General features: G+C 35.4%; 1 protein-coding gene across 2 annotated transcripts; it reads left to right on the top strand.

Annotated features, from left to right (window-relative positions):
- Positions 1-6,839: 6,839 nt before the first annotated feature.
- Positions 6,840-9,195, top strand: LOC122281899 (ankyrin repeat-containing protein BDA1-like). Of its 2 annotated transcripts, XM_043093762.1 has the most exons (3): positions 6,840-6,917; positions 7,082-7,700; positions 7,908-9,195. In XM_043093762.1, exons 2-3 carry the CDS (start codon positions 7,110-7,112, stop codon positions 8,706-8,708), a joined length of 1,392 nt encoding a protein of 463 aa, XP_042949696.1. In that variant the 5' UTR covers positions 6,840-6,917; positions 7,082-7,109; the 3' UTR covers positions 8,709-9,195. The 2 variants fall into 2 exon arrangements, with proteins under 2 accessions (XP_042949696.1, XP_042949695.1); XM_043093761.1 differs by having other exon boundaries at positions 6,875-7,700.
- Positions 9,196-11,563: the final 2,368 nt, after the last annotated feature.

Raw genomic sequence — 11,563 nt, 5'->3', positions numbered from 1 at the left:
CTCCTATCTCATTTATAGAGTATGAATGATGAGTATTATTGGCACAAAGTTGGAGCTTTCCACATGCAATTAAAGAGACACTTATTTGATTGGCCCTCGTATATATATTTATAAGTAACTTACATTATGAAAGTTGGAAAAACATGACCATAAACCACCAGTCATGAGATGGAGAAAGGAACATTCTTTAATTAATTGGCAAAATAAATAGAAGAATTATATTTAATTTCAGTGATTTTGATGTTATGTTATAAACTACTAAATAGGCAATATCCTGACATGTTGCTATGTAAAAAATTGCTGGAAATAGTCAATAAAGACTTTTAAAAATGTTTTAAAAGTCATTGCAGCATATTGAAATCGCTGCTTTTAATAAGACATTGCAGGAATATTATTTCCAACCAAAATAAAATCAATGGAAATGGCCCAATTTCTTATAGTGATAATGGAAATGTATGGATCACAAACTATTTAGATGTGCGCCCAGAAAACTAACATAACTGCATAGGAAAGCAAGGATAATCTCATTGAAAGCGAAACAACTAGAATGAGGATCTATTTTTGACTTCAAAATAGATGATTCTCTTGGATGCATACAAGTGCACTTGGGGGGCACGGTTTTGAGAGAAACCACGAGGTGGGCTATGATCTAAAAATACATATCTAGCCAATGAAATAACAGAAGAAGTTAACAGCAAGCATAATCGCTTAAAAATTGTCAAATTAGTGATCTATGTGAACCCATGTAGATCAATATAACCATCATACAGCCCCTATATGTCAAATACTCATATAGGTTCAATCACATGATATGAAGTAAGGGATGAGGAAAATGCAGATTCAAAAAATAAAAGAACTTTCAAGCATATTATTCCAGACTATTTTTGCAAAACAGATGGTACATAAAAGAGTTTAACCTCAAGGCTTCCTCCTGGAAACAATGCAGCATGGCAGTCTTTATGCAAGAGTACATATAAACAGTACAAATCAATCTATAGAGAAACTTTATCTTGTGACAATCTATAACAAAAGGATCTTGGGTACTAAGTGAAAACATCAATGAGTGCATAATTACACTTCAAAAACCCACCCCTATATTAACGGGATGAACATATAATTAACAATAAGAAACGATAACCTTGTTCCCAGAAAAATACAGAGAATGCAATACTCGGAGGTAACTAGCTTAAAAACTGATCAAAAACCCAGAAAATCCTTACACGTCACGGTATCATAGCACACAAAAGGTACTTACCCAAAATACTATTTGCTTTATATGGGAAAATTTCACAAAGCTACATTCTTCAGGCCCATGATGATTAACTACATATTTAGAAGGTACCAAAAAGGGCCATAAACATTTTTCACAAAGCCTCTGTTTTGGCAAAACTTCATAGCTTTTAGAAGTGGCAAGCATGCTAATACCCAGAAAAATAAACCACCATGTACACAACATATACAATAAATGACACAACATGTACACCATGTACAAAGATCACCATGTCCGCAAGATCTAGTTGTGATTTAAAAGGACACAACTTAGAGCACCACATATACAAAAGGTAAATATACAAAAATAAAACCCAGTTACAAGATAGGGCTTTGAGGTTCATGACTTAAAGCTATTTACCATATTCATCCAAAATCTGTATTGAAATTTAAAGTAAATCACATATACCCCAGTGTCAATCTGATCTATTCCAATAGTGTTTAGTAATTAATAGAACTGTTATGATGAAGGTTACATACATACATATATATATATATAATATCACATAAAGTTAATTAATTGAAGATATAAAATGCAGGTAAATAGTTTCAGCCAATATACAAAGACTGTTATATTAATCAATTTATAGCCTAACTAGCTATATATATAGTTTCAGCATAAACATAGATTTTGACCTAGCTTGCTATATATATATATATGATCATGATCTTCTAATGGGCTAGCTAGCCCTTGGGGAACTCCTTCAGCAAATTAATGAAAAATCAGTTTGATGGTTGGTCTTTCTTGTTTTAAAAAAGATATCCACGATAACCCCACTAAATTATTAGAAGAAAGGAAGTTGATTAATTAATAATATGATGATCTGCATGCAACGTCGATGCGACGCAATTAACTAGTAGCTCATGGATAAATGATGCAGGATTTCTAGATGAGACAAAGGGGTTCAAATATCTGCATGCGAATCTTAATGTGCTGATATCATCGCTAGCTGGTGTATGATGAAATTAAGGCTTGTAGTATTTTAAGTGGTATAATATGATGAGTACTTTTAGAATATCATCCATCCATCCATCCAAAACTTTTACTTGACCTAAAAGTTTTAAGTCGTCCATATAATTGAAGTACATCATGTGATTCACGTAGCTACAGCAAGCGAGCAGACTAGGTACGTTTAAGAAACCAATGGACCCCAATCATATAATTAAGTTTGGTCTGCAGGCTTGATTTTTTTTCCTCAAGTACTATAGGACAGAAATTAATCTTTTAGTGGGTAGTTGTGTTGCCATCTGCTTCCTGATATATATATATATATATATATATAGTGGGTAAAAAAATGCAGGTCTTGTCAAGCTGATGATAGGGAAGTTTTTGTTAATTTCTGTGGCAATAACTCCCTATACTTGTTTTAAGAGGAGTCGCACCTCACAAACAGACTGAGTAAAGCTACATTTTAATGCTACCCATTCAATGAACTGCATGTACAAGCAAAATAGGAGTCCAGCAGTGGCTAATTGGATAACTAGCATGGGACTCCTATTTTCCTAACACAACAAAACACCACATGACATGACATACCAACATATTCCATAACAACAAACTATGCTTAACCTCACAATAGCGAATTAACTTGGCTTGCCACGTGCAGTATTACAAGTTTCTCAAACCCCATCAACAAGGATATACACAACTCTAATATACTACTAAAATAGGTGAGGAAGTATCTATATCAAAGTTCTAGATGATAGATAAACTGTATATCTATTTTCTGTTTTTATTTATATATTTATTTTTTATTGAGTTTTTTATTTTATTTTATTAAAACTCAAATTATTTAGAAATTTAATGTCAATTAATGCAAAATAATGTGGAGTCTAGACTTCGTTTAGGCAAAGTTTGGGTTATATGCCACTTTTTGGCTTTTGACTGATCACTCAAAATGTAAACTCTATATTGAGTTAGCTCTCTCGCTATATATAATAATAAAATATCCTTATTTTTCTAATTTTTTTTACCTCCATTTTTAATGCAAGAGAAATTATTTTTTGAATAATTTTTATTTTCATTTTCATAATTTCAATACAATCTATGTATCGAAATACATAAAAACCATCTATGAACCTAAATTAACTTCATTTTCAAACACATAAAATTTAAATATATACAAAATCAACTTTATTTTTTGGTTCTTTTTTTTACTTAAAAAAAAAAAGGAAAAAACACCCAAAAACTCAAAATATCTAAAAACTATGTGAAATTGAAATACCTATTTGATATACAAGAAAAATGAGATATATCTTTGGCTATTTTCAATTGTGTGATGTAGGACTGCAAAGTCTTGAAAGGAAAACAATAGAAGAAGAGAAGAAGTTGCGGAGATTGGCGAAGAGAGGAGTAGAAGATGCATTAAAAGCACAGGAGAGGGAGAAGAAAAGAAAATCACTTTCTCATAATTCTATTCCACAATTACACTGTAAATTGCCTCTTAAGGGAGGTATACACTTAAAAAGAAATTAAGGCTCACTCTAAACTCCAAAAGAGTACTTTGATCAGGCGAATACATAAACTTAGTATTCTTTATATAAGTTCTTATCTAAGTAGGCGTATAATAGGGAATACTATGACCATATAGAATCGGGGTATTGCCATAACTTCGTTTGCAGTTGACGTTTCAGCAATCGATTAAAACCAAACTCCCATACCATGCCCACAACATACTTCAATATATTTAAGCATGATAGGGATGGTAACTAAGATCCAAAGAAAAGTGTAGAGAAAGGAGTCCATTTAGCCATTAAGAAATAACCACACATCAAACTATTCCAGAAATGTACTATACTTTTATGCAATTACATTGTAAAACAGGGCAAGGTCAAAGCAGCAGAAATCTAGAATTTACTGAAACTCAAAGCCGAATTACAAAAAACCAGCTTATGGTTGAAACTTCAAAGTTCCATTGGCAAGAGTCCCTATGGCATGGAAAGTTTAGAGTAGTAGAACCAAAATAAGAACAAATAAATAATTGGTGAAAACAGGTTCGAGCAAACTAGGAAATAGGAAGAGCCAATATTGACAAGATAAAATACCACATTTAAGAAGAGAAAATTTTAATAGGAAGCATAGCTATAGACATAATAACCATAAAGTCAGGAATCTAACCCAGCTGAAAGCTTATCATCAAATATTACAGTCTCAACACCGAGGGCATGAATTGCACTCTTAATCCTAGCCTATGAATTGGCGACCATAAGTTCTTGGGTTTTGGGGAAGCTAGTCATGGGCATGTAGTAGATTAATTAATTAAAGCAAGGATTCCAACAGGTCAATACTTCCTTAAAAAGCAGCGCATACAATGTACATAGGTTGTCGATGCATCATGCTTTCAAAAGCATACAAGATTTACAAAACAGTCAAACTACATGCGGCCTCAAGTGTGATATATATGTTGAGGCTAGACCAATCATGATCTGTGTTTTTATAAATGCACAAATGACACCATAGTGAGTCACCAGCGTTGGAGAAATAGATATGATGTTGTCTAAAGCCTAGAAGTTGCATTCTAGGTGAGAAGAACCAAAAAAAATCTTGTATAAATTACAAGTTAATTGCCTTAAGACTAGTGAAACCCATGTCAAGCAAACATACAGCAGCTTTCATAACACCTACTGAAATTCCATGAAATCATGATAACAAATTCACATGTAGAGGAACAAAAAAAGTCTTAACAAACGACTCAATGCATATAGTTCCAAATCAACGCCTGGTCATCCAGAAAAATAAACCCCTAAAATCAATGTAAAAACCAAATCCTATTGAAGTCAATTTAACATTTCAGTCCAATCTATTCAGATATAGTCCCAAATCAACCCGTAAAGTAGAGGAACAACTGATTCAACCCCTAAAATCAACGAGGAAAAAGAAAAAAAAAAAAGTCAAATCTGAAGAGTCCTCAACCAATTCGTAAATCCTAAACGTCCCCAAAACCAAACCAAGAACACATATGCTATCACAGACGCGATATACCCCCAATAGACCTCAAAAACTTCTTCACAAATGGTAAGCCCCAAAATCCCCGTCCCCTAACTTCTCTCTATATCACAAATTTTAAACTAATCAACAAAAGAGGTAGGTTTAAAACACACAAATGAGAGAGAGAGAGAGAGAGAGAGAGAGAGAGAGAGAGAGAGAGAGAGAGAGAGAGAGAGATACCTATAGATGATTCCGAGAATGATGAGCGACCGCACTGATCCTCGCTCGAGAACGGCAACCTCTGATACTTGTTGCAATCGATTTTTGGGGCTTATGGAGGACGAAATAGTTTAATCAGTAGTAACGACCAAGGAACAGAGGTCGTATGGAGGAGGAAACGATTCCGTAGCTTCCACGGAAGGAAAATGAAGGGGATGTGGTTGGGTTCCGGACGTAATCTACAATTGGGGGTAGATTTCCAGCCGTGTGAATCAAGTTGGTGACCTGGGCATTTGTTGGAAGGAGAAATTGGCAAGAATGAGGAAGCAGAGAAGGGGCTGGTGGTTCATTCAGAGAGGTATGATTTCGGGGGGAAAAAGGAACCTAAATTGTGTAAGTTGGCGCCGAGACGAAAAGCAACGATAATGCCCCGTTGCTTATATCCAAATCTTGTTGCAACATATATTTTCGCCACTATAAATAAATAATTGCTGCAAAAGAAAAAGTTAGTGACCGCCCCACTTAAACCGCATATTTTTATGCAGAAATTGCAAGGAGATATAAAATCGCTGTAAAAAGATACATATTGCAACGATTTTATTTACAACAAAATAAATTACGCTGCAAATAGCCTTATTTCTTGTAGTGTCAAACAGTAGCAAGTTTAGATTTTTTAAAAAAGAAAGAAAAGAAATTAACGTGACATAATGCTGACTGAGTAGGTATAATCCATTGTGGAACTCTGTGTATCCCTAACAGGACCCAAAAAATTGGGGCAGAGCACGATTTTTAGATTGAAAATCACCGACCTAATCTTTGTCCATCCTGCTAGCTGGTTCTTGGTCCAAATGAAAAATCGTGCTTTGCCCATTTATTTTGAGTTTATTAAAATTAATAATTTTTATCATAAAATAAATTGATGAGTTTTATAAATAGTTTTAGGAGAAATAAATCTATCTAAATAATAGAATTTTTAATATAAAATAAAATAATAAGTATTACATAATATTTTTAAAGATATAAAATCATTTTAGTCATTATAATATTTTCAAGACTTCAAAATATAAAAAGGTTTATTTTAAAATTTAACTTGGTTCAATATATAATATTAAAAATATCTTTCTTAAAATAATTTTAGACTTATAAAATATTTCTAAGATTTTAAAACACTGGTCTCTATTTAAAATCGTCCACTGTATTTAAGACACAGTGGTTGCAGTGTATTTAAGACACTATATTGTGTATTTAAGACACTATAATATTCAGTGGTTGCAGTGTGTCTGAAGCCAACTTCAGTATCGTAAAACATGCAGTGACGTACTCACTATCGTAAAACAGTGACGTATGTATGCAGACGTCACAATAATCTATCCCAAAACACAACCCCACCACAGCACAACCCCAGGCCTATTTATCCGGATGCCCGAAATCCATCCCAAAACATCTCATCCTGTTAGATATTGTTAAACAGTTTGTCACTTAAGATAGCTTTATTTTGTGTGTATGTGCTTCTTCTGTGTATAAGATTACAACAGTACACTGCAATATTACTTTCAATCCTAATCTCCTCTCTCTCTCTCTGCCAATCCTGTTTCAATCCTAAGAGTAGCTGTCATTAATTTCCACATTTGAAAGCTTAATATTAATGCACTCATTTCTCTCCAGGTCGAAGCTAGCTATCACTGCATTTGTAATGGATTTGAGGGATGCTGCTCAACAAGGAAACACTCAGGCATTGTACTGTGCAATAAAGAAGGATCCGGGAGTTTTGGACAAGATTGATAAGATTCCATTTGTTGAGACTCCTTTACACACGGCCGCATCAAAAGGACAGATAGAGTTTGCCATGGAGATAATGATGTTAAAGCCATCATTTGCTAGGAAGCTTGATCAAGATGGCTTCACCCCCATGCACCTTGCTTTGAAATTTGGACGAACCCAACTTGTGCTCCGGCTACTTGATGTCGATAAAGGCCTTGTCCGTGTCCAAGGAAGGGGGGGAGTGTCTCCTTTGCATTACGCAACCGAAAATGGAGAACTGGATCTTCTGGTTGAATTTCTAAAAGCTTGCCCAATGTCTATTGAAGATGTGACTAATCGAAGAGAGACCGCTCTCCATATCGCCCTTAACAACCAAAGATTCGCAACTTTTCAGTTCCTGATTGGTTGGCTTCGGCGGGCCTGGTTTATTCGTGCAGCCTGGTTGGAAAAGAAATTGCTGAATTGGCAGGATGGCGAAGGCAACACTCTGTTGCACCTTGCAGTCTTATTAAATGAACCCGAGGTGATTTACCCAAAGTTTTGGTATCCATATTTATTCTACGTTTTTCTTTTCTTTTAAACATTAACATTTGTTTTTCTTTTTTGTTTGTTGACAAAAGATTCTTCTAGCTTTTGAATTTACTTTCTTTCTGTTTTGGTAGTGCAAACCTTAATTTTTGCAATGATGATATCAGTAATAATTTTGCATTTTTCTACACTATATAATCAGGTCGTGAGGTGCATAGTGAATTGTATATCAGTTGATAAGAACATAAAGAATTCAGCAAATCAAACGGCTATTGAATTAATCTTGGAAAAGATGCATAAAGGTGGCGACGAAGAGATCCGCATTAAGCGTATGATCTCTTCCTGGAGTATCGTGACACTATGTGCCAAGATTGTTTCGTCTCCTCTTCCTGAAGTTCCACATCTGAAAACATTCATAAGCTCTCGTATCTCAATTTTTGAGAAGTGTTACATATTCGTGTTCCGTGAGTATATGGAACTAGGAAATGATACGCGCAATATGCTGTTGGTGGTTGCTACATTGGCTGTGACAGCTACGTACCAAGCAGCACTGAGCCCCCCGGGAGGAGTTTGGCAAGATAACTCCAATGCTGCAACCGATACTGGTGCTAGTGAATTGTTAGTGAGTCAACCATCACATCAGGCGGGGAGGGTAATCATGAGCACAGGCAATTCATATCTATTCTTCACTTTGAACACTCTAAACTTCTTTACGAACAGCATGACAATAATATTCCTCCTCCCTCTTGGTATTACACGCCTTTTGGTCATCTTACCTCTTTGGGCCCTCACTATCTGCTATTTCGCTTCAACTCATATCATTTTCCGAACTACAGTTTCCTCCTCCTATTATTTACTGTTGCTTTTTTTGGCATCCTTTTTTTATGCTTTCACGAGTTATAATTGGTTCAAGAAGCTAAGAAACCTTATACAGGCTTTTCATCCAATGGCTCGAATGCTTGATCCATCATTTAGATGGGGTTGGTATAATTCTGAGTTTTAAGAGTGTGTTTTCTTTTTACAAATGTGCTGTGATTCCGAATGAAGGAGCACGGTTCAGGAAACCATGGTTTGGGAAGAACAATAGATGGGTCGTGAAGAGGGTAGGTTGCTGATGGAAGTTTCAAGAATGAAGAGTCAATAAAGGCATCTCACAACGATGCCGTTTCAACCAGGGAGGAACGGTGCCGTTTCCAGTCCAAAGGGGATGCCAGTTCAACAATGCCATTTAGAGGCAGCTGATTCAACGATGTCGTTTAGTTATATTTCTTAAAGTTTTATGTTACCGTTTGTATGCATTTCCATTCTAGAATAGTCCAATTTCTATTATGCTCCAACCCATGCGTGTTTGATGCGTGGAAGGATTTTCTCCAGGTAGTGGGTGTAGAAGGGGGATGTCTGCCATGCAAAATCATTGTAAGGATTGTTATTTGGAGGAAGGGTTTGCCTCGAACAAAACCCAGCGTGACACTACTGTCACCATTTATCCATTTCAATTCCCTTATTTCAACTCTTATCCTCATTTCCTCTCATTCTCTCTACATACTCTCGGTTCAATACATTGTTCCAGAGTTACATTGTATAAGCAGCACCATAGCAAAATGGGTGTCTTTTCATTCACTTGTTCGTTTTGAAACTCATATATCAATCCAAGATTTTCAATAAAAGCATCATTGAACTGCTTGCAATCCATTTTGTATTGGATTGATCTTAAAAATATTTTGCAAATTACCACTCTCTCTCTCTCTCTCTCTCTCTCTCTCTCTCTCTATTTATTAATCTTTCAATTTGTTTTTCTTCCACAATTTGGTCATTGGACTTGGTTGGCTCACGTTAATTACTTCCTAGCCCAATATGGTAAGTCTTAACCATTATGCATCAATTGTGCTAGACAAAAGGAAAACAATCAAGTCTGCTAAAGTTGGAAAGTCTGGCACCCAACATCCAACTGAAATTGCTAAAATCATGGAACCCATCAATTCTGATATAGTGAAGATTTGAGGGAGTAGATTGTGAGATTTTTCCTTAAGTGTATTATTATGTAAATCATGTATTTATGTCGTTAATGATCTTGTATTTATTTGTTTTTGACTACATGATGTATATAAGGGCATGTAATAGCTAAAATGAAGTGTGAATACTTTTTCCAAATTCTCTTTGTTTCATTTCTAATTTTACATGGTATCAAGAGCTACGAAAGGCTAACACCGCATTTCATTTTTTACAATGTCTAATTCATCTTCCCTTTTCATCCTTCCTCATCCCTAATCTTACTTAGTTGATTTCCATTAAACTCAGAAACACCAAGTATCTACCCTAGGTTTCTCAATTCTTACCAGTGTTGAGAGCACATGATCTCATTGGCATCATAGATGGGACTGAGCCTTGTCCCTAACAATTCCTTCCTTCTCGAAATGATCTACACCAACTCTGAATCTAGCATACATTCTCTGGAACAAGAAGGATCAATACCTTCTGAGTTGGATCAAAGCAACCTTGACTGAGAGTGTCATCTCCACTGTGTTTGGACTCAATACCTCACGCCAAGTTTGGATTTCCTTAGCCTCTCGATTTGCTTCTCACTTTAGATCTAGAGTCAATCATCTAAAGCGACAGCTTTAGACCCTCAAATAGGATTCTAAGTCCTGTACTCAATATTTGCAACTAGCCAAATCTTGGGCAAGCCAACTTGCTGCTATTGGCAAGCCTGTGGATGATGAAGATTTAATATTATTCATCATCAGTGGATTGCATCCTTCATACACTCCATTTTTCACCTCATTTTCCTTTGCAACTCGAACTAATCCAATAGCATTTGTTGAATTTCAAGAAAAATTACTAAACCATGAAATTCTAATTGAATCTCAACACAAAAGCACGTACACCACTTGAAGCTAGTTCCTTTGCCTTTTTCAGAAACAAAGGCAATAAAACTTTCCATCCTCGAAAGTTTAAACAGTCCATAAGTTGAAAATCTTTCCCTTCAAAGCAATCCAATCAACCAACTTATCCCAATTCTTCCAATAATTCTCCTTCACCAAAAATTGTATCCATCTTTCAGATCGATACTTGAGTTCCATGTCAAATTTGTGGAAAGACTAATCATCAAGCACTTAATTGTTTTCACAAGATGGATTACTCCTTTCAAGGCAAACACTCTCCCCACCAGCTAGAAGCAATGGTTGGTCAAACAAATGCTCAAGTTGAAGAAACCGATCCTTAGTTTGCAGATAGTGGAGCAAATCAACACATCACTGCCTATCTTGAAAACTTGAGTCTCCAGTAGCCTTTCCAAGGAAATGAATCTGTAGCTGTGGGAAATGGATCTAAACTCAACATTACAAGCATTGGTTCTGCCAGTTTTTAATCAAATGGTGCAATATCTTTTAAATTGCATCATATCTTACATTGTCCAAAAGCTTTTGCCAATTTGCTTGCCATTCAAAAAATTTCACAATAACAATGCTTGTTTCTTTGTACTTACCTTTAATCATTTCTATGTTAAGGACATTGCAACAGGGAAGATTCTTTTGCAAGAAAGAAGTCAGAATGGTCTGCAAGAAAGAAGTCAGAATGGTCTTTATCCGAGCCACATGGGCAGAATTTCCAAAAAAAAAAAAAAAAAAAAGACCACTCAAATCACAGCTTTACTTGGAATCAAAACATCCACTTCAGTCTGGCACAATAGATTAGGCCATCCTCATATTGCTATAACATAAAAAATATTGCAACATTTCATGCCAGTTTGCAAAGCACAAACAGCTTCCTTTTACTCATTCTACTCGCCAAAGTTTTGCACTACTTGAATTAATACATTCAGATGTATGGACATCACCCATTCAATCAAATAGTGGCTAC

The sequence above is a fragment of the Carya illinoinensis genome, chromosome 11, assembly GCF_018687715.1.
Source record: "Carya illinoinensis cultivar Pawnee chromosome 11, C.illinoinensisPawnee_v1, whole genome shotgun sequence".
In the NCBI taxonomy this organism is placed as follows: domain Eukaryota; kingdom Viridiplantae; phylum Streptophyta; class Magnoliopsida; order Fagales; family Juglandaceae; genus Carya; species Carya illinoinensis.
Note: the sequence above shows the minus strand (reverse complement) of the source record. Positions and strands in the feature narration are given on the sequence as shown.

What these genes read in the sequence shown, in the direction of transcription:
- LOC122281899 (XM_043093761.1), top strand. Translation starts at nt 7,062, where the DNA reads ATGCACTCATTTCTCTCCAGGTCGAAGCTAGCTATCACTGCATTTGTA. An exon ending in TCTTATTAAATGAACCCGAG is followed by an intron (nt 7,701 to 7,907) that starts GTGATTTACCCA and finishes CTATATAATCAG; the next exon opens with GTCGTGAGGTGCATAGTGAA.